Source organism: Simochromis diagramma, unplaced genomic scaffold (genome assembly GCF_900408965.1).
Source record: "Simochromis diagramma unplaced genomic scaffold, fSimDia1.1 OVJJ01000822.1, whole genome shotgun sequence".
Classification (NCBI taxonomy): domain Eukaryota; kingdom Metazoa; phylum Chordata; class Actinopteri; order Cichliformes; family Cichlidae; genus Simochromis; species Simochromis diagramma.
In genome coordinates, this window is record NW_024387520.1 from 556,263 (window position 1) to 580,680 (window position 24,418).

The window sequence follows — 24,418 nt, forward strand, 5'->3', positions numbered from 1 at the left end:
AGACAGAGATCACAGGAGGGCTGGAAATGGGTCCCCAGGTTAAGTTCATGGGTGCTCAATTTGTTTTTACAAAATATAAACTGTGGCTTTTTCTGTGTAACTTTTTTAGAGCATAGCTAAAAGTTAGATCACTTCCAGCCAAAAACTCATGAGAATATAAACTAACCAAAGAGACTCTTAAGATAAGTACTATTTACATCTTAACTGCTGTCTAATTAAAATCTTCTGACACAGCTCAGAACTTCTGTCCTCCACATGAGGAGAGTCTATAATACTAAACCCAAGGCTACGTGTGACTTTTAGCTATTGGTATGAGTCCCATGCTAAGGTCCACAGGAGCGACTAACAGACAGCCAGTCTCACCCTTGTTGGTGGTAGGGGCACTGGGCGCGCTGGAAACAAGCGTGGGTGCTTCCCTCCACGCTCGCTCCAGGCTGTTATGCTGCTTGGCTAGCTGCTCAATGGTCTCCTCTAGATGGGTACGCTGCTCTCGCTCATACTGCAGAGCCCGCTGCCATCTCCTACTGTGAGTCTCGGCTAGGTCCAAAAAGTCTCGACACGCCTTGGGTAACAGAAACACACGAGCAGATAATCAGAAGACAGGAGTGAAAAATAAATCAATGTAAAACACATCCTGAGGGGGGAATTGTTAAAAACAACTTTTTTAACAAAATGGAAACAATCAGTTGGGATAAAAATCCTGTATCACTTTTCCTCACAGTTGGCAACAATACAAGAGAAAGAAGATTTGGATGGAAAGGGCCGTAAATGCATTTGTGTCATGTGTTGTAATCAAGGCTGCTTATCATAAGGTTTTCGAGCAATCATAAATATGTTAATTAGCTGTCTGTCGAGATTTACTCCGTCTCCCCGCTGTGGCAAATGCGCCTTGGAGTAAACTGTAAACATAGAAAACATCAGTGACTGATGAGCTGCGTTTAACACTCTGATTGCATAAGGCTCTATATCTGCGTCAAGAGGGGGTATCATTGTTTCTCTTCTGCTTTTACTGCTCAGACAGAGAGGTTACTTCAGATCACCACATATTACATGTCAGCACATGCTGCCACTGACGCTCACTGAGCACAGAGGTCAATGAACCCAAGTAACACCTCTCAGCTGACTCCATACATGTTAAAAATGTCATGTGATGCTCCCTGATCTCTCAGCGTGGGGTTATCCAGCTGTTTTTCAAACATGGCTTTAAAAGCAACCACAAATCAAATGTTATGGAAGTCTTGACTTGACTTTATTCGGTGGTACACTGTCATCACAAGAAGAGATTGAGAGGAACTGCTGAGAGGTAGCTGAAGCCACTTAAATAAAATAGTGGCTGAAGGTTAAAAACCTTCGGGGCAAAAGTGTCACACAGTTCAATTCATCTGGGCTCTTAGTATGATGGAACTGCAGTCTGGGTTTTGTTTTGTTGGGAGAAAAAAAGTTATGACTATATAGCCCTCAACAGAAGTATTATACCACCTGTCATAAAAACAAGAAAACAGCTATTTGAGACTAAAAATTTATGGTGTTATTTTTAGGTAAATTTACACCTTTAATACCCAATTTAAGCCGGAACGCTGGATTTCTCTGAGAAGTCAGATTTGACTAAATTTGACAAATTTTTCTCTTCAGAAATGGATACAAACAACTGCGACTTTGTATCTTTTTTTTTCTTTTTCTTTTTTTTTTTTAAACCAACATGCTTTATTATTTATTTCAGCTTTTCTGTAAAACAGTACATTTGGAAATTATGGATAACAACAATTATATCCTAGCATTAATAAATACAATTTCAATTAAAGCGCTTGAGCTTACTGGTGGATTAATCATTACAGAAACACAAAGAATAGTAATTACCAACACTATTAACTTAGGGCAGCTGTGGTATTAACCGTATACCGGGTGGTGGTATAGGTACTGTAAATAGTTTCAAACAGCAGATTTTTGTTTTGTATTTTATTTATCAAGTATACCCAGTAAAGCTAAGGGGAGCTGTAACTACCAACTATTACTTTCTCACTGCTCCAATTCATATTTGGACAACAAAGTCTTATAATAGCCAAAGATGTTCATAACTTACATCTTCGGATGTCTGGTTTTGTCAGAGTAACAGGCCGGGACATTAAGACATTTAGCCTAATATTTTAATTCCTTACAAATACACATTTTTAAAATAACTTTTGCTACAAAAAAGTCAAGTTAATTGTGTTGCAGTTGACTGTGATGCACAACCATAATCATATCATAGAGCCTTTCACATTCCTACTGACCAGAGCAATGTATGCTTTCATGCATTTCATCCTGGTCATATTACTGATTTATGCCCACCTGTGTAAGGATACTCTGTACTCTTGAATAAGGCTAATAACCCCCCCAAAACAAAATTATGATTATTTCCTGAGCTTCATTTTAAGAATACTGAAAAACCAGATATTGCCTAAAATTATTAAGACACACTTGTAAATTAAAAAAAAAATTCCACACTATTATTAACAGGCTTACAACACTCACTCAATCTTAACAAAGCATATAGAGTAAGGAAAAACACTTACATTTTTAAAGCTAAATTAAAATAAGTTAAACTAGAAATTGATCATTAAAGACGATCAAATTTCCTAATCACATAGTCATTAATCCAAAATGTTAGTAGAGCAGTATGATCATAACACAAGAAGTGAAATATCAGATCACCTTACCATGCCTGGTTAGTCTCTTACTCTAAACAGCCCTGCACAAATGTTTCAATATTAATGTCTTAGAGTCAGTTAAATGTCCCAAATGCATGTGACGATGTGGGCCACTTCCCCAGACAATAACCATCATATGAAACTCAAACACCCCCTTAAGAAAATATGACAGTTCCACTTTTTTAAACGCTGACTCTCCACTATAAACATAGACTGCATGTGACTTCTGGTGTTTTAAGTACGGGGTTGATAAAGGCTAAAAAACTGAATGAACAAGCAGGAGTACATATGTATGTAAGTGAGGGTTGACATTAAACACCAAGAGTCACACAGTCCCGGTGACCTCTGCAGAAGGAACTATGTAGCGCAGATTAAAGTAAACTTGGTTAAAGTTGATGTTCATGTGTAAATTGTATAACCCTGAAAGAGTACGTGTGTAAATGCATGTAAATGTGCCATTAGAGTCAGGCTACTGCTGAACGAACTAGAGTGAAACCCTCTCCCAAGGCCAGATTAATAAGAGCGTGCAGTTGTACCTTTACATCATGGCCTCCAGCTTTCCTCAATCCACCTTCTCTCTCCTCTGTTCCTTATTCACACTTTACATGTCAACACCATTTTAACATGGGTAAAATAAAGTTTTAGGATGCGTCTTTGTAGGCGCCAAAAATGTGGCAGTATAAATCCTTGCATTAAAGGGAGTTTGGACCAACATTGATTTCTCATTAAAAGCACATTCCTGACAAGCCAAATGGCATTTTAATCAGTTTGGCAATCCAAGAAGATCTTTTTTTTATTGCTTGTCCAGTCAATTAATAAAAAAAAAAAAAACAATAACGGGCTCATCATTTTGAGCACTGGCCTTTTACACAATGTTAAGTGCGATCCTCGTTACAACTTTTTATTTTTAAATTATAAAACAGTTGATAAGTTCAAATTAATTGCAACCCAAAATGCAACTAATCTTAGTAAATTATTTTAACCCCAAACAAACCAAAACGAAACAAAAAAAAGCTTCAACTGAAAGTCATGCATTAGAAGTCAAACAGCAATCAAAATCAAAGCCACTCGTAGAAGCGGAAAGAAAGACCAACCTTGTATGATTTGTCTTTAGTCAGACCAGGTCTGTCAGTCTAACTGTAGTCCAGAAGGCTCTAACATTCCTCACCAAGCAGGGAGGGTCAGGGTTTTGAGAAGAGTGGGGAGCTGGGGCTATTCCTGTCACCCCCACCCACTATCATATCCAGTATCACGTTTGCATGACCTCAATTCTATATGAACTGTCATCCATTACTAACAGACAGCTAAAACCACAATATTCACTGTAAAGGAAATGGAAACTGGGCCAGATTACAGTAGAGCATACACGTAATCAGAAAAAACATTTGGCAGTAATGACCAACTTGGTCATATTGGAGCCTGTGTTTTGCTACATGTGATTTTGAACGTTAAATAGCAGCGAACAACAATTTGCTACATAAAGATGCTGTGGTTTCACTGCACAAAAGAGAAAAATTGTGAAACAGCGAACAGAAGAGAACAAAAAAACAAAAACATGCAAACAAACAAAAAAGCAGTTAGAGACTCATCAATGGTTGTGGCTAGCTTCTGTTTGCTTCTGTACACAATATTTCTATCTGTTTATGGAGGGGGGGAAAGTATGCCAGAGGCACCCATTTGGTTTGAGGTGCTAGTGTTTAAATGATGTATACAACAAATCATCTACCTCAATCTCCCCCTATCTTAACATCCTCTTCTTTCAACAACCCTCTCCTTGTTCTCCTTCCCCTTCATCCATGTCCAGCAGCAACGGAGGCGATGATTTTAAATCCGACCAATCTTATTCTTGATGATTTGGCCCTGGATGCTCTTCCTGACATAACCCTCCCCATTTAGGCAGGATTGGAACTGCCACTAGGAGTACCCTGACTTGTGTCCCACACAAGTCAGGGTATTTTGTATCAGGATCTGGTCGACCTCCATGCCTGCAGCCTTGGTCTCTTTAAACACACTACACTGTGAACTGATCTCATCTCTCATTGCTCACAAACCAGGACTGGCACTCCTGTCATACTGATCATACCAAAGCATGTGGGACACAGATCACTCACTGCTAACCCCTGCCGTGTCTTGCAGCGCGGTCTGTCACAGCTACTTACATTGATCATAGCATTGGAAGTGATGCGGAAGAGGGTGGCTCGCTCGTTGACTGCCTTGATTTTTTCTCCTCCCTCCACAGGGACTTTCAGGCCTTCGAGTTCACTCAGGGAGCGCTGCAGGGCCGCCCCGTGCTTGGCGATCAGGTCATTACACGTGCTGAGGTCATCGAGCTTGCTGATAAGTATCTTCAGGGTGCCCTGGATCTCGCTGCGGTCTGACTGGGACGTGGGCTCCTCGTCCCCTGAGTCATCTAAATGGCAGGGGTCACATAAAAAAAAAAAAAAAAAAAAGAACAATTAATACCTAATTAAAAATACATTTCTTAAGTTTTCCTAAATATCTAATGAACTTGTGCAATCAAAGAAATATCTGATTTCTCAACTGTTCTGTGAATTTCACTGTCCAACCTATGACACAGATAACTTTTTATAGACACTGTAGTGTTAACCGAGAAAAGATGTGAGGTTACTGGGCCACAGTTTGCTCTCACAGTTATTTTGTTTTCTTAAGTGACAGTCTGAAAACAACTGTCCCTTAAACAGTTGAAGAAATTCTTGCCATTCTCTTTAAAAAAAAATAAAATAAAATAAAAATGTAAGTGTAGTGTAAGTTTTATAATGCCATTTAATGTGGACAGCTTATCTGTAACCATGAGCTCTGTGAACCTTTGAAGCAGCAGCAGCCTTACCCTGTGATATGTCTAAACAGAGGTTACTCAAGGTTAAAGAAAACATATGAGAACAGTATTGCAGTGTCAGCTCTGTGTGACACGCATATACACATGCACCGCAAGCAGAAGGACACGCACAGAAAGACGGAAATATACCAAGGGGCAAAAACACGAGTCCACAAACAGCCTAGCAACATCGTTAAAGAAGCAAATCCAAAAAAGGAAGTAGAACCATAAAGCTTTAGGAACAAATATGATTTATACACAAGCTTCATGAAGAACAAACTCTATTATGAAGGATTTTATTGGAGGATTTTAAGCCTACAATCGATTCTGGACAGATAACTTGATGTATGTCACAGCCCAACGTTCCTATTTTTTTTCTGTGTGGTACTTTATCTATCAAATAGTTCATCTTGTGGTTTATGCGTTATGTCCCCATAACTTTCTGATCACCAGGACACTCTGCTATAAAGCATTTTTAAAAGACCACCAGGGAACTTTTTAAATCAAGATATATTCACTTCCAAATCTGATTTCACACGAATACTTCCCCACATCTGTGCTGGGCGTTTCTATCATCATAAATCAAAAACAAGCCCATATGGTGGGGATAAATCACAAAGCACCAGCTTAGGTGGAAGCATCCTTGTTCTTGACACATTATGGCATGTTGAAAAGCTGTAACATCCCAACAAGCACACCAGAGGAGAGGCATCTAAAATTACTGCCGCCGCTGGAGCAAAGAAAACAGATGACAAGATGGAAGGAGGAGGAATAGGAGGGGAAGACAGGCTGAAAAGCAACGAAAATGAGGACGAGAGGGACACTGCTTATCTCGACATAGAAAATATATTCCTGTATTAGTGAGGTTAAAAGTTCGAGTGTGGAGAGAAATTCTTTTCACCCTCTAATCCACCCTGCTGACCCTCTAATGCTCTAATGTCTGTAGAATGCTGTTCTGCGGGCTTCTACACCCGAGCCTGCAGAGTATGCTTTGTCACGTTGAAAAGGTTCATTATGCAGCTGACGGGAAGACTGTCATAGTAGTGGTGAGTGGAAAGAGAAACACTTTCTCGTAAGAACATGGCAGCTGGCTGTGACTTCAAAGGAAAGACACTATCACCTCTTTCAAGACCATTTACACTACACAAATGGAACATGGATCTCTGCCTGGGGGCTTTGTTGTAATAGCCTGGTAGACCCAGACATACATCATTTACTTGAAGAGTTCAAATTTGACTAGCAGCATTGTCCAGAGATTTAAAAAAAAAAAAAAAAAAAGTAGTACAGATGCATATTCAGTGCCTGAAAACTATGCTCCATTTACTGTACTACTGGACTCATTTTTGTGAAATACAGCACTGAGTACTAATAACAATAACTTGTTATATAACAGCAACATTTTTCAGACCTAATAACTTAATGTTATTTTTAATAGAGATTCACCAGTTGACTGGGATCTGTGAATTTTTTCCCTGATCAGCTAGTTAGTTGTGCTAACATGCTAACAGTCACATGCTAACATTGGCATATAAACTCATCACTGTGAGCAAAACATTAAGTTCACCAAAGTAGCCAATGAACCACCACAAAAACACTTAAATCACTTTCATCTAGCAGAATATGAGTATTTTAAGGAAGCTAACAAAGACCAACTGGCTAAAGCTAAAGCTATCCACTACGCAGAGCGAACCACAACCCAGCAGTCTGGAGCAACGGATTAAAGTAGACGAGTAAAAAAAAAAAAAAAAAAAAAAAAAAAAAAAGAGAGTTGTTGAAGTTCATGTTCCTCAGGTGAAGTTATCAACATATTTTGTAATAAACATGTTTTCTAGGTTGTATTGTTACTAAAACAAAAACAAAAACAAAGAAGTCTTGATGCATGCTCAATCATCCAGGTAAAGAAATCCCCAAAAGTTGAATTTGTTCATCTGGACGTAGCATTTTCAGTGGGAGAAATGTTTCGTTACTCATCCAAGTAACTTCTTCAGTCTCAGCTGACTGCAGGAGGGAGGGACAAGCAATTAATTAGCAGTTGACTGCAGATTTCCCCAACCTTATAAACAGTACCTTTGATCATATTAATGACCAAGAAACTGTTTCCATCATTGTGCAAAGGTACTGTTTATAAGGTTGGGGAAATCTGCAGTCAACTGCTAATTAATTGCTTGTCCCTCCCGTGACTGCAGTGGTTACGGTTATTAGTAGGGGTGCAACGATACTCGTATCGATATTGAACCATTCGATACAGTGCTTTCGGTTCGGTACGCATATGTATCGAACAATACAAAATAAATTTTTAATTTATTTTATCAACTTTCCTTCTGACAATGCTGTCTGTGTTGAGCGCTCAGTGGATCTGCGCTCGACAGTGCAGCCTAGGCGGAGTAGTCGAACGCAGATTCACTGAGCGCAGGGCAAGCTAGCGAGACAGAAGTTAAGCTCTCCTTGCAACATGGCAAATTGAACCTCCCCCACCCTCATTCAGATCTGGCGTTTGGAACTATTTTGGTTTTCATGTGACGTATGACCCTGAAGGTAAGCGCGTCATGGACTAAAGTAAAACAGTATGTTGGATGTGCCATGCAATGCTCAATTACATGGGTGGGAGCTAGTGTGTTAGCGCAGTTAGCTCGTTAACGTGTTGGCCGTCCAGCCCCATGCACGGGAGATCCGTGGTAGCTCGTTAACGGAGATTTGCCATGTTGTGGCGTTAACGCCATTTCAACGAGATTTATGCTGACAGCAAAATAGCTTTGTCCCCGTTGCTGTCACTGAATTAAATAATAGGGGTGGGTTTTTATAATCGATTCATCGATTAAAATCGATTCTGGCTTGGATAGCGTAAAATCGATTCATTAAAATCCTGAATCGATTTTTTTTTTTTTTTTTTAAATTATTTTGCCCGAAATGCCAGAATCTCTGGTGACATCTCACAAAATTTCAAGAACCACCAAACAGTTAAGACAGTAAATGAGAGCAGGTACACGGATTCTGCACATAGACTTAAACACACAGCGCGACCCGCGGATCAGAATCAGTTAGATGTCGCCTTTCTCATGGTCGGGGCTGAAAGCCGACAGCTCGCTGATTCTGATCTGTCGGAGGGTCCGCGCTTTGTGTTCACACCCTTTATGAGCCGATTCTAAAGCTGTTAGTTTGATCTCTCTCCAACCGAACCAGCAGCAAAAGAAGATCCAAACGCTTCACATAAACATCGTCATGAATTCACTCTGACTTTTACCGTTTTGCTTCCACCGCGATGCACAGCTCGCTCTCTCTCTCCCCCCCCCCTCTCTCTCGCTCTCTCTCTCTCTCTGTACTTCAAGAACAGTTTCCCTTTCTTCATTATTCGCTTGCTTGTTACGCACAAGTCTACTGTTGTTTACAGCGCTGTCAGCCGCTGTTTTTTTCCCTTTTACATTCTTCCGAAAAGAAAACCTAATTTCTGCTGTTCAATACTGAACAAATTTAAACTTTTTAAAATTATTCAAAATGCAAAACGCTTAACCGTGTCTCTAATAAAACCGCTGTAACTTCAGAGGTAATGTTCATATGTTGATTAATGGTTTTCTTTCGTTTTTGATGTACTGCAGAATATTTTTATAAAATCCCAGGCCAGGAAAATCACCTTCATGTTCTTTCTGTGTTTTATCTTCAGCCAATTTGACACAAGGCATCTGCTGTGACGCTACCCCTTTGATCACGTCTTGGTGTGTCAGCTTCCTTTTTCTTGATACAAAAACTATGTAAATGTACTGATCTGAATTATAATATTTCTGACTGTCAAAATTTCCCAGATTCAAATCGAATCGAATTAAATCGAATCGATTCGGGACCTTGTGAATCGGAATTGAATCGATTCTAGAAATCAGTGACGATACCCAGCCCTATTAAATAAGAACTGTTTTTGATTCGAAATATTAAAATGACTATATATGTGCCACAGTGAGCTTTATATATTTACTAGGTATGTGTGTTTTTAAAGGGATGCCAAATGCTGTCATTTTTCTGTAAAGCAAATTTACCTTGCCTTTGGGTATAAATAAAGTTACCTTGACCTTGACCTTGAGCACTAGTGGGAACAACAAATATGACTGCACATTTACACCGACATCATCCTAGTGCAAAGACAAGTGGAAGCAGACAAAAACAACAAGCATGCATGCTACAAACTTTACCCGAGTCATTTAGACAGCTGTTAGCACATGATTCTCCTTATGGGGACCTGATATGTTTAATATGCTGCTGAGAATATAGCCCAGAAGAAGCGGATAGTATAGCTTTTATTTTGGAAAGAGCCATTTCTCTGTAATAAACTCTCTTTTCCAAAGATGAGTGATTCCTCAATCAGATACAGGGCTTGCAATATCGCTAGCCCGACGTCCCGGGGCTAGCGATTTTTTCCAGTCGGGCTACCAAAATCTATCTCTGCCCTGCCCGTCAGCCTATCGTAGGAAGGAAAAATATATGTCAATGCTTTTGCATTCTTTCGGAAATGTAGCTGGGTAATTATGTCATTGGCATCGGTGAGCCACTGTCAATATGTGACATATTGAAATCGCGTTTGAATTTGCGCTTGTTTTTTGCTTTCACTTTGCAATCGTGTGAACTGTGTATAGAGAGCGACAGCACTGATTGGTGAGTGATGATAATTTGCGCACCAATTCCTCTGACATCGTCTTATCAATCGTTAGCTTACTATGCAAACATGACAAGTGAAGCCTCCCGCAGCAAGCTTAAACATGTGAGAGGTTGATCGCGCAGAGAATCGCTGAGCGTTATGTGAGTGCGTGTGTAAAAGCAGCAGGATATATATTGTAGCGGGTCAGGGCTGTTCGGGGTTCTGTTTGTACAGTTATGTTTTGTTTATGTTGCCATAGTGACGCCCTCTCGCTGCGACGGTGTGTCCTTCCGGGGTCAGAGGGCGCCCGTTGTTGTTGTTGTTGCTGCTGTTGCTGTTGCGCTGAGCAGTTAGCCAGCAGCAGTGTTCTTCTGCAGATGTCAATAAACGGCTGTGCTCCCTGGCTAGCTCACGGGAAGCAAGACCAAACGATACCTCAGTCTCCTCCTTGTCTGAGCTCGCCACAATATTTTAGTTCTGCTGAGCCAAATAAGACAGGTCAGGGTGAAGAAGTGACAGCCAAAGAAAAGTTATGACAAATCAGACTATAAGGCAAAAAGAAAGTGCAGCTTTATGGTTTCATGGACAAAAGAATTTCTGTGGCTGCAATATGACGAGCGAAATAACCAGGGCTGCACATAAGTGGTCCGCAGGTGCGCATTCGCTGTCAAAATAAAAAACGGGCACAAGATAAGAAGTTGCAACGCGTGTTTGCATACATAAGATTTTCAGGAGGAGGACAGACATTTGTTTAGAAAGATGTCGAAGAAGCTCCTTTAAGCAATTACTGTGATGTTCCTCCACCTCCAAAGAAATGTCAGAAGGAGTCCGAACCACAAAAGAAGCGCGTATTCTCGGAAAAGTGGTTGCAGGAGGTGAGCTGGCTTCAAACAAATGATGAACGCACAGAGATGTGGTGCGGAATGTGCCGTGAAAATTTAATAAATGACAAATTAAAAAGGCATGAACATTTTTTTTGTATCGTAAAAATATCGAACCGTGACACCAAAGTATCAAACCGAACCGTGAATTTTGTGTATTGTTGCACCCCTAGTTATTAGTGCTATCATTTTTTTTTAAAACTACTACTGCAGTATTTAAATAGACAAAATGAAAAATTTCTGTTCTGTTCTAGTTGTAGTACATTACTGTAATACAACTAGAAAAGATGAATACAGAATAAAATAAAAATCTCACCATGTTGGAATTCCTGGGTGTCCATTTTAATCCAAAGGTAACCAAAGTACATCCAGTAAGATGCAGCACACACACACACACACACACACACAGGCCACTGATCTCTACCGCGTGTGGGACTTTGTAAACATGTTCAGGAGGATTTCAGAAATTCAGCTGCCTGGTCATTAGAAAGAAAAGAGATAAAACCTAAGCAGTCCTGTCAAAGACCAGCCCAGCACCCCTGCAGCGATAACAAATCCCAATAGAAACCTAGGTTGGAAAATGAAACCAGCATCCTCCCCATTACCAGTACAGTAGGTCTCCAATTACACAAAATTTCAGCAAAGTCACTGCAGAGAAACTCAAGAAAAGAAAAGGAAAAGGCTGACGATGTAAAGTCACAAAATCGACTGGACTGTGTGTTAAAACTGCAGAGCAAACAAAACTAGGACAAAGTGAAAAAGGTGAACTGAAAGACCCAAAGAGCAACTTCAGAGAGATATGGACAGGCTAATGAAATTAGCCCTAAATTGATAAAGCATGACTATGTCAGTGCAGCTCTAAACTGATTTAAACAGTTAGTGGCTGAGTTGGTATGGCGTTGAACTCGATCCCACAAGGCAGCAATTCACCATTTTCAAAAATTATGCAATTGGATAATTAAGTTGCTGCATGTTCAAAACTTTTGTTTTTGATTATATAGTTTGAGAGGTTTTTTATTTAACAAAAAAAACCTATATTTCTTAACAGCAATGTTACATTTATGATTTCACTGAACAAAGAATAGTTTGTGGACCGACAGCAACATTCAAGAACGTCTGTTAAAAGCATAGCATGATGAATCTGGGCCTCAAGTTTCTTAATAAATCATTGAGGTTATGCACAAAACATTGGAGACTTTGCCTCAATGAAATCAAATAAAATCATGAAACTTCCTTTCTCATTGAAAATCAGGTTTGCTGGGATGGTAAAGTCTAGGGCAGTGGTTCTTAACCTGGGTTCGCTCGAACCCTAGGGGTTCCGTGAGTCGGTCTCAGGGGTTTGGCAGAACCTCCGTCGTGACATGCACGGCTCATTTTGTGCATCAGTAAAAAACATATCTATGTCTTGAATTTGAGAGAAAAAAAAAAAATCATATTTTTCACTAAAGAGGGGTTCAGTGAATGCACATATGAAACTGGTGGGGTTTGGTACCTCCAACAAGGTTAAGAACCACTGGTGACCAACCGTCCTCTTTTCCCCGGACATGTCCACTTTTCACGTTCTGTCCAGGGCGTCCGGGGGGATTTTCGAGATGGATGAAAATGTCCGGGTTTTCCTATAATCCTACAGAGGACCGATATGTGCAACGTCATCCCTGAACTGCTGTGTTAAGTGTTGTTCCGCGCTTACAGACGGGACAGAGCGCGCAGCGGCGCGCTCAAAAGATGCCAAAGCACAAGTGCATCTTTTCAGACAAACTGCAAAAGAAATTTCCCTCGTACCATTCCGGTCAGAATAAATGGGAGGCGTAGTGCACTGTGTGCAGAGCTGGCACAGACGTTTGTGTGTCTTACAAAGGTTACTTAGACACATAAAAACATAAAAAGGCTGTGCGAGAAATTTCATCTGGTAACTTGATTGAGTTCTTTGTTACACCTGGGAAAAACGAGGATGCTGCTGTATGTATGCTGTTTTTGCAGCAGAGGGTGCACTGGCATTTCATACTATGACGCATCCCAATAGCTATAGATCCATGGATTGCACTAGTGTGTTACTAAAAATAATAATAATAAAAATTAAAAAAAAAAAAAAAATCCATAAAAAATCAAAAGCATTTCCAAACTAAAAAGTTCAGCAGTGCCCGCACTAAGACTGAAGCTATTGTCAATGGTGTGATAGTGCTACACTCAGTGGAAGTCACTCTTGAAGCTCTTAATGAAATCCAGTACGGTGGCATTTCTCAGACTTAAGTAACCATGGAACAGAGAAAATATTCCCAATCATACTTAGACTGGAAGAATGGTGGCGTGCAAACAAAATTAATTGAGGTTAGAAACGCCAAATGAGACAGCAGAAACCATTGCACAATACCTCACTGGTAATTTTTCTTATACAGATGAGGCATTATTTCTGTAACATTTTTTCATTCCAGAGGTTTTTAAGGTTTTTTTTTGTTTGTTTGTTTTTGCACTTGTTGACTTGTAAAAGCTTATGACATTTTTTAATTTCACCATTCATTAACCGCACAGATAATGCATCTTTTAAATATGTTTTAAAAAAACATTAAGCAAACAGTATTATTAAAATTCTTCATGACTGGGCCAAGTGTCCTCTCTTTTGGAAATCAAAATATGGTCACCCTAGTAAAGTCACCACTAACTAAGCCAAACACTAATGCTCACGTCCACGTTTAAGAGTGTGAAATTACATAGACTCTGGATAATATCAGGATAACTTGAGAGCTGCTGTGACAAGAAAAAAAAAAAAAAAAAAAAGAAGGCCATGACCATGGAGAGCACTGAGCAAATTTTAAATAACGGGGGATTTCACTAACTGGTGGTGATCCCATTCCACTGGTAAATTAGATGTACAGCTGGGACCATTTGATATTAAATTCAAATACATGGCTGGAAAAAGAAACATCCAAAATTGCAGTGATGCCTGGCTCATATTATTTACCCCCATTCTGCCAAAGAGTTCAGCAGCTCTCAGTGATGCCACTTAAAAATAAACTGTCACATGTACCAAAGCATATTTGTGCAGAAGAGACTGCTTACAGTACACCGCCTGCAAAATAAATTCTCCAACCAAAAATCATTCTAATTCAGATTTTGGATTTGGGTTCTACTCTGTTGACACCCTGCACCTTTAAGCAGAAACCAGAAAACAAAGTTTGTCCCCCCCCCAAGTAGTAGAAATGTCCTTTCTGTAATATCCTTTCAGATCTATGCAGCAAAAACAAAACGTTAAGCACAACTTGAGAAGACTGAATACTGTAGAAGAAAATCCTTTGGGTTGGCACCAAGTGGGTATCACTTGGACTTCAATTAACAAATTAGTAATGGCTTTTACAATAAACCCACGTCACTAAAATGCTGACCTATGTTGTTTATGTATTGGCGCCACTGCCTAGCCCACCTATTTACATCTCTAACCACTTCCCTTACAACAGCAGATGTTGATAGATGGTTTCTCAGAACAAAGTCATTACCATGCCAGTCATGCTTCAAGGGCGAACTACCTTCAGTACCTCCCCCACAGCCTACTACCTCGAAGAACCTTGCATTAACACAAATGTAAGTCTACCTCCAAGTCTACCTACTTCATCCTCCTTCTCAGACCGAATTTAAACAATTATTTGTGTCTAGCATAAACTAAGCTACACACATGTCTGCTGTATAGGTCATAGCTTGTCCAATCACAACATTTCATTACATGGACACAAAGCAGCTAGCTTCTGCATATGTATACGGTTCCTCTGTCCTTCACTCATTCCCCACTGTCAATCTTTGTAGCGAGCACCCAAGTTTTGAGTGATGGAAGAAGTGGAAGGTGGAGAATAGGCAGCAGAAGTATGTAATTGGATGAGCAGTAGTTTGCTATCTCACTGTCAGGGCTCGTCTCTCTGCGAGTCCCTGAGGGTAGGCTGTCAGATCAGTGGAGCCAGGCCTGTGGCTGTCAAGAAGTTACCCTGTGGCATAATATGCAGATGTATATTTAAAAAAAAAAAAGAAAAAGAAAAAAAAAAAAAAGAAAGAAAATGTGAAAAATGCACTGTCCCTCTGGATTAATGATGGTAACATGCTGCTAATTCAACGGGGCACTAGTGTTTTTTTGTTTTTGTTTTTAAAATAGCTTTATCGAGGAGAAAAAAACAACTTTTTTCCCCATTTTTTTTTTTGGGGGGGGGGGGTTTACGAGTCACAATAACAACTGAGCAGCTGACTGTGGAGGCCGGTTTGAAACCTGCAGCATGTATCAAATTTATTATGACGATAAAAAAGAATTAATTCATCATTTCAACATTAGGAAGTGAAAACTGTTTAATTCCAAAACAGAGTCATGCTGACACATACATGCTCAACAAATGTATTAGATCACCTGTTATGAAAACAAGAAAACACAGGAGATTCGGTAAATTCATGATTTTTCTACAAAATTTTACACCAGACTTCTCTGATTAGACAGAAATGAATGAAGTGCAACATTTAACCACCAAGACAATTATTTTCTGTTCAATAATGCAAGCTAATAGCTGTAAACTGGCATTTTGATCAAAAATAATAATGTGCTTTATCATTTTTTCAGCTTTTTTATTAAAACAGTAAATTTGAAAATTCACATAGGAGATGACAAATGGAAATTTTCATTAAAAATATACTTTGGGATATGAAGCTTGCACAAACTGGAGGATTAACTATTGCAGAAACATGAAAAATGATTTAGGTCATTACCAGTACTGTTAATTTAGGGCAGCTGTGGCATTACCTTACATTCAAATAATCATAGCACTTAAAGAATTTGTTGCGTGCTTTAAATGTCAAGTTATATTTCAGGACTCTTTTTCTATTATTCATACTGATCTAATGAAGGTCCAGTCAAAATAGCCATATTTGCTGAAAGAGGGTAATTTCCTGATATCTAATCAGTTGTGTGAGACAATACATTTGGACAACGGGTTATTGACACAGTCACTTATTTCAACATAAATGCCCTTTATGTTTCAGATATCCACAGAGGGAAAATACATTTATTTTATTATTATTATTTTATTTTGCATTTCTGTTTTGACTTGACATAAATTTCATTTATGTAGCTAAACCTGTCACTTTGCAGAAAACATTAGCAAATTGGGATACGCGTCTCTTTTAGAAACATGAACACTCCTTTAGGAACATAGGGAAAAGCACTGAAAGTATGCCTCTTTTAGAGATGGTGACTTAAATGAAGAAAAAAAAAAAAAACCATATTAACAAACATATAGTGATTTTCTGTTTTTTTTTTTTTTTTTTTTAGATTGAGTGTTTTTTGTGGGGTAAGTTGAAAGTGCTTTCAAATGATATAAAGCACTTATATTTTTTTAAGACCTTTTTAAGACCTTCTCAGGGTTTAAAGGTGAACCAACTAACTGGGCCAACTGAAAAATGAATTAAAGTCCCTGGCAGTGCATCCTTTCTACAAAAAGATATTCCCTCATTTGGAATTTTGATGAAGGTGGTAGAGGTTGTTGCCTAAAAGCTCACATGGGTGTTCAACATCTGCATTAGCATTTGCTTCACATCGTTTTCATACTTGTCACAATATTCAGTGACTCCTTATATCCTATGGATTAGGGCGTTGTCATCCTGGAAGAGTCCACTTCCTTAAGGTTAATGTTTCATCATGGGGCAAAGGTGATCCCTCAGAACAACTTTGTATCGATTTGCAGTCATCCTCTCCTGTACGAGCACGAGAGGACACGAATGATGTCAGCTAGTGGTCATGTTTTTCCCATAATCAGTTACTTGTCTCTATGTACAGCATGCAGTAATGCAATTACATGTTATAAGGTTCGTGTTTGTAAATTATTTGCTTTTAAATGAAAAGTCCAGATTTTTGTATTATATGTATTGAAAACACGCCCTTTCTTATCACAAGACGTGTAAACTTGAGACCACTCAATTTCCATCATAAAGAGTTTGTTTCAGAACAGACAGCAGAGAAAGGAGGGATGACAGTTTTGCTGTTGGGTATTTTGATGGAGTGTGCATGAATAAAGGAAGAAATGAGAAACGGTGGAAGGAACAAGCTAGACAAAGAGCCAGGATGAGTCCCAGGGGAGATAACTGTAATCCTGGCCAGTAATTGCCAACTGGCTCCATACCTCCCCTGAGATACATCACAAGGAGATAAACTGAGGAGACAGCAGGTTAAAACCAGTAGCATGGCGCCCCACAAGCAAATGAGAAACTGTGCAGTGTAACCCATCACTGTCCCCAGAGCTCTGCAGTACAGCCCTGGCGGTGCATCCGATCGAACCCTCTCAGAAAGCAGCAAACAAAAGAAACGATTAACGCCAAACTGCAGCAACTGTGCACGAGTTTGAAGTTACAAACATAATCTGCTAGGACAAAGAAAGAAAGAAAACAATCAGTCTGCTGACTACTAAACTATAGGTTTATATTGTGGTATGCTGAGTAAATTCAATTGACAAATTCCCAGTTGGTGCATCAGACCTGCGAGAGTTAAATAGCTCCAGCTTTACTGCATGCACAGTCTGAAGGTTGAGGTCATTAATTATCCTACAACCTCCGAATACAAACTGAGCTCATCTACGCAGGTCTAGTCACACATGACATGGATATCAGGGTACTGCAGCAGTTTAAAAAAAAAAAAAAAAAAAAAAAAGTTTGCTGTTAAAATGGCACTCAATAGGAAAATGCGAAGCCTGTGTTTGTCATTTGAAACAGTCTGCAGTGATTTATTTGAAGGCTAATGTGTGCTATATTTGCAAAATTGAAAGGATGTATTCGTGAATAGATGTTCCCACGCATAAGGCCTTCATTTATGACAATGCAAAATGCTGCTCAGGCCATTACATGAAGAGAAGGAGGGCGGTCTATGAAAGCTCTTCAGTTTGACCCACAGCTAGTATACATACTTTAAACATAACAGTAACAAACTCACTAGTTGAGATTTTCATTAAATCCAGCATGTTTTCATGTAATGGTCTCGCTAATTAGTCGTGAAGCATCTTCAGATACAAGTGTGATTCACAGGAAATGGTCCACTCAAAATGTAGCCACAGTGACATCATGCATTAATTAGTGGAGTTTCTACTACATCTTCGCGTTTTTAAAATATGATGAGGAAATACTTACTGGGAAACAAAGATGACAGTGTGAGGCAGCCATGCTCTAAAGCTTCATAATCTTATTGGACGACAATCTCTCCTAAATACTGACTGAGTCATTAGACATCTTACAGTCAGGCACTAATGTTACAATTAAAAGGTAAAATAGTTCATGAATATATGGCTCACAAGTGTCGTTACTTTTTTGGAAACGATATGGGCATAAAAGGCATTCTCTGTTATTCCCAATCATCTTCATGAACATTTAAATTAGATGTATAAGGAGGTCGCTAGATTACACCCAGCATTGTTGGCATTAAAATTCATCCTTACAATAAGGAATACATTTCCTTTCACAACTAAAAGCAAAACTGTCCTACAAACAGTGACACTGGCATAGCAGTCAACAAAATATGATTGTCACATGTGGTGTGTTTAAGGTGGGTCGTGTGGTATATTGGTAAAATACGATCTTATTACTCGGGCTGCCGCATTTGTTGCTTGTTTCAGCAATGCCCTGTTACAGTGAACCGAGTGGTTTCCACAACTATGGCTTAATAATTTTTAGAAAACTTCTAAAAACATGTTTTTATATTGCTCGACTCCAATGGAGGCCAACTTTCTTAATCTTATAATTTCTTGACAACAAAAAACAGACAATTCAGATTATTTTATTTTATATGTTTATTTATATCTATATGTGTGTTTTTATATACACTCACTGGCTGCTTTATTGCATACACCTGTTATATTCCTCATTACTGTATCAGCTAATCACATGGCACTGACTCCATGAATTTGGGGCATGTAGGCATGGTTAAGATACCCTCAGGGAAGAAGCATGATTTATGTCACTTTAAATGTGGTATGGCTGTTGGAGCCAGATGGAGTGATCTATTTCAGAAACTGCTGATCTGCTGGGATTTTCCCTCAGAACCACCTCTAGACAGTAACTCAATGGACCAACACATCGAATTCACCAGGGATGATATGAAAAATGACAAGCTTCTTAGGTGTGAGATTTCCATCAGTAGTGGCGCACATTTAAAAGTCGAAGTGTACCGTAAATACTGATCCACACGCGTAGGTTTAAGGTTTGCCTCTTATCGTCTACTGGAGCACAAACTGGGTGTCATCAGGACACTACAATACAGACCGAACACAGATACAGCAACCAGGGAAGCAGAAGAACATCATATCAAGAAGGCCCTGAGTAAATGTGGTTATCCCAGCTGGACATTTGTCAAAGCTTGGAAAACATCTAAAGAAAACTCCAGCTGTTCCAGGAAAGAAGAAGGACAACTATTGCCTAAGCGAAAACCCTTAGTGATCCCTTATGTGTCAGGATTATCGGAACAGTTGAGATGCATTTTCTCCAAACACTGCATATCTGTGGCTTTTAAACACCAAAACACGCTGCGCTAAAAATTGGTCCACCTCAAAGATCTGGTCCCCCAACACAAACAGAGTATTATATTTGTACACTGTTAAGTGCCAGGAGGCACAACACAGAAGAGCTAACTCGTCAGGCCAGGACTCTGCAGTCTATTTACACCTACAGGCCAGTCGACACTCTTTCAATGATAAGGATGTACACATCCTGAACAGGGAGGAAGGCTGGTTTGAGCAGGGAGTCAAAGAGGCCATTTATGTGAAAAGGGAAAGACCATCTCTGAATCGAGGAGGGGGCCTAAGGGTACATCTTTCACCATCTTACAATGCTGTGATTGCGGCCATTCCCCAAATCTCTGTGAATGGTACTCATGGTCATTGATCATGACAATTTGTATATTAATGATCAAGAAACTCGCCTCACAGCCCATTGTTCATTCAATGGTGCTAGTTTCAGTCTTTATATAAATGTACTGTTTATAAGGTTGGGGAAACCTGCAGTCAGCTGAGAATGAAGAAGTCACTTGGATGTGTAATGAAACATCCAACATTTCTCCCACTGAAAACGCCATGTCCAGATGAACAGAATCGACTTTTTGGGATTTCCTTACCTGGATGATTAAGCATGCATCAAGACAACCACCTCTATAGTTTATAGGTGAATGGTCCGAAAAAGAGAAAACATCCACTGAGCAGCAGCTCTCTGGATTAAAATGCCTTGTTGATGTCAGAGGTCAGACAAGTATGACTGGACTGATTCCAACTTATAGAAAGACAACAGTAACTAAAATAATCACAAGTTACAACACATGTGTGCAGAAAAGCATCTCTGAATGCACAACAGGTAGAACCTTGAAGCAGATGGGCTATAGCAGCAGATGACCACACCTGTTCGTGAGCTAAGAACAGGAAACTGAGGCTACCATTTGCATAGGGACACTAAAATTGTACAAAGAAGATTGGGAAAATAATGCGGTCTGCTGAGTTTGAATTTCTGCTACAACTTTTAGATGGTTAGGTCAGAATATGACAAAAACAACCTAAAAGCATGGATCCACCCTGCCTTGCATCAAGAGTTCAGGCTGCTGTTGCTGGTGTAATTGTTTGGAGGATATTTTTTGGCACCTTTTGGGCATCTTCGTACTGACTGAGCATCATTTAAACCCCACTGTCTGAGTATTCTTGTTGACCATGTCCATCACTTGACCACAGTGTACCTATCCTATCTTCTAATGGCCGCTTCAAGCACAGTGTCACGAATAATCTCAAACTGGGTTCTTCAACATAAAGATGAGTCCATTGGGCTCAAAGGGTCTCCATAGTTACTGGATACCAATCCAAAAGAGCACCTTTGGGATGTAGTGGAACAGCAGGTTCACATCATGGATGGTCAGCCAACAAATCTGCAGCAACTGTGCAATGCGATCATGTTAATATGGATCAAAATCTCAGAGGAATGTTTCCAGCACTGTATTGAATCTGTACCCTGAAGAATTAAAACAGTTCTGAAGGCAAAAAGGAATCCAACCTGGTACCAGCAACATGTACCTAATAAAGAGTCATGAGTGCATGTGCTGGTAAGCTCACTGGCATAATTAAGAAGTGCATCTAGAAAAAAAAGGAGGGATGAACATGTCTTTGCAATACAAATGAATAAATATCAGAGTCTCTGTGATGCTCAGATTTCAGGACAGTTTCAGCTTTATGGTTTCTCTTTCTGTCAACATGGGTCAAATAAGTTTACTGAAGTACAGTACATTGTTTTGTAGTGTCCAACACTTTGTCATCTCAGAGGTAATTTCACATTTAAATTTAAAAAAAAAAAAAAAAAAAAAAAAAAAAAAAGTGGGTGTATATTAGTAACTACATTTAATTAAATATTACATCAAAACAGACAATCCCAGACATTACATTACATCAACCTTCATTTCTTTAATATCCCCGTTTCAAATTTCAAAATATCAGTGAACACTGTCTCTTCTGAGGCTTTGCAAGATATGACACTAATAGTACACACCCATATATTTAAAGTACAATGCAACAAGCATTTTTATATTTGTATTTTAAAATTTATTTAGTTTCTGATGTAGGGTTTTGATTTATTCCATTAAACACTTTTCAGTACTGTTAGCACTATTAGTTTGTCCTTGAAGGAATCCAATTTATTGCTTTTGGACCAGATATTTGTGATGCATTGATCCAGACTCTTGTTCTTTACGCAGTTTCATCACTTGCATTCACATTACAGAAAGTGTGTGGAAGTCTAGTATGAAAAGGACTGCACTGTATTAGATCATAAAACACCAGGAGCAACACTACTTATGCCAACCTCATTTGAGTGAACAAACAGACAAAGCGCGGGGACTGGGAGCCCAGGGCTTAAGAGCACAGCTGTTCAACTCCACACTGTCCAACTCTGCCGTGGGCAGGAAAGCAATAGATGAAGTGAGAGACCTGGAAGAGACAGTATAAAATGGATAGACACATTTTATACTGAGGGGAGATGCGATGGCTGAGACATTTAGCATTGTTGCTCCAAAGATAACCATGTAGTCATTTACACATGCATTTGTTCTGCAAGAAATCTGTTACCAGTATATTATAGCTATAATTTCCTATAAGTGTTAAATGGGGGAAACAAAGTTATACTGATCTGTAGACATAACAGAGACTTATTATCCACCATCCTACTACAATATGTAAATAACAGGTTCTAGGACCCTGGGATACACAGGACCTCCCAGTTTACAGTTTGTGATGGTGCAGTGAACTCTACACATATAATATGTGTACACAGACACACACTGCCAATACGCAGGCCTGGCATGCTCTGTCTCATCCATATGCAAATGTAAGGTGGAGCAGGCGCAAAGAAGAGAGAGGAAATGAATGTGAGTAAGAGCAGCACAGGAGAAAGAAGGGTAAGAGAAGAAAGGACTGCATGCAGCTAAGAGGGCAAGAAAGATGACACACCGCTCTTTCTACAGCATGAGGTGCTGCATTGTTAAAGTAGGCTGCGGGAACGTAGGGAGCCGAGACAGCAGATAGGAGACACAGAGAGAGGGAGAGATGGATGGAGGAATGACAGCTATCTTTCAAACATAAGATGACGAGCAGATGGCGGAATGAGGAAGCTTTTGCTGTTGGACCGCGAGGAGTGTGACGGCTCTATGTTGCCGTGCTGTAGCTTTAGCCAAAACTGTACTGACCCTGGTTGAGTGAACTCAGGCAGCCTGAGTTGCAGAAGGAGCGGATGGTCCCCGGCTCCCAGCAGCGCCGGCCCTTCATCCCACTCTGCGGGCCCGATCCCACGCCACGCTTCCCGAGACGCAGTGTTGCCCTCGGATGCTACATAATCCCAGAGAAGGGTGGGCTGAAGCAGCAACTTTTCCTGTTCAGCATTGCAGCGTGCACACAGTTACATGCATACTCACGCACATGCAGCACACAATTACAATAATGCCAGGAGCGAAGCGGGCACCCCGCTTGTAATTCCTCTTTCTTATACCTTGTCCCTGTCTCTCAGAAACACTCGTGCACTCTGCATACACACTTTCCCATAGCTCGGCACATTTACAATTCCCCTCCACATGCTTCTCTCTGTGCAGTGCAGACTGAAGATGGAGGGAGGGAGAGAGGGAGTGAGTGAAGCAGAGAGGAGATAGGACTCGGCAGCCAGCAGTCATCTACACAACTGAGCCCAATATACACCGTTTCCTCTCTGTTACTGCCTGCCTGATGCTTTGGCAGCTTGATGACAGAAGGCAACAATTATTCACAAATCTTAATGGCAGAGATTGCAAAACACAGTGTTGGGTTTGTAAATAAAAAGCATATGATCAGACACAAGGACGTGTCATAGTTGTGGAAACCACTCAAGGGCATAAAGGTCAAAAGCAACAATCCCAATAAAATGTCCATTTCCACTTCTACTGATTGATGCATCCCTCCAGTGTTAATGTCATAATCCTTTATCAGAATCATTAAAGTGCTCATCTTGCAGCTGACTATGAAGTTACTCTAAAATCTAACCTCCTATCAGTGTCACTATACAACACAGAGGAATTCATGCTGTAGGATGATTTCGGCTACTATAACTGTCCTCATCCATGACTTTTCAAAATAAGGTGAAGGTTGCAATATTACTGCCAGCGTGAGCGTCACAGTGTGCTGTACATCAAAGTCACCTACATGAAGCAGTTTCGACATCCTGCTTCTGCATTCATCAATTTACTTTTACCATAATTACATCATGACATTGTTGATCCTAGACTGCGGCTCACTGGACAATAGAATCAAACAGTTTTCAAACGTTTCTTTATTCAGATAGCTTTATAATATAATTTAGCAATAATAATAATAGTCATTTAGAACAAAAGGGAAATTACACCCCAACACCATCTGACTTCCAAAACAACAGACATTTTTAACACCAAACTATACAGGTAAAGATTCAATAAGGAAAACTCAGGATTAAGAGCCTCTTTACCAGTGACATACACGTACCCAGTGCTCTTTTTGCATGCCTACTTGTTCTCAGTACTGCTTGTCTTTTTAAATTTAATTCCAGTTTAATTATCAAGCCATTCTATTAACAACGGCTCCAGACTGTAGTGGTTAACATATTTACCTAACAGGCAAATGATCCCAATAAAACTCTGAGAGGGTTGGGTCAGGAAACACAAAAAAAGCTGTCCCAATCAAATATTCAGAGCCCTCTGTTGTGGCGAGACCTCAGTGAAACTTCAGATGTTGTATCAATAATCCCATTAAAGCCGTGCACTTGGGTCCAAATTTATCATTTTGATACATACATAATGAATGTATCCTGTAATTGTTTCAAAGATTATTTGCATAAAACCACTCCCAAATAAAGTATTTATATCATA

The 24,418-nt window shown here is 39.7% G+C and overlaps 1 protein-coding gene across 2 annotated transcripts in view; it reads right to left on the reverse strand.

The window, feature by feature from the left end:
* Positions 1–24,418, reverse strand: part of osbp2b (oxysterol binding protein 2b) — a 50,130-nt gene that overhangs the window by 10,337 nt on the left and 15,375 nt on the right. For both annotated transcript variants that reach the window (XM_040019248.1, XM_040019249.1), the window contains exons 3-4: positions 4,847–5,097; positions 364–562 (exon numbers count right to left, since the gene is read on the reverse strand). In XM_040019248.1, the coding sequence (XP_039875182.1) occupies positions 364–562; positions 4,847–5,097 (450 nt within the window). The remainder of the gene's footprint in view (positions 1–363; positions 563–4,846; positions 5,098–24,418) is intronic.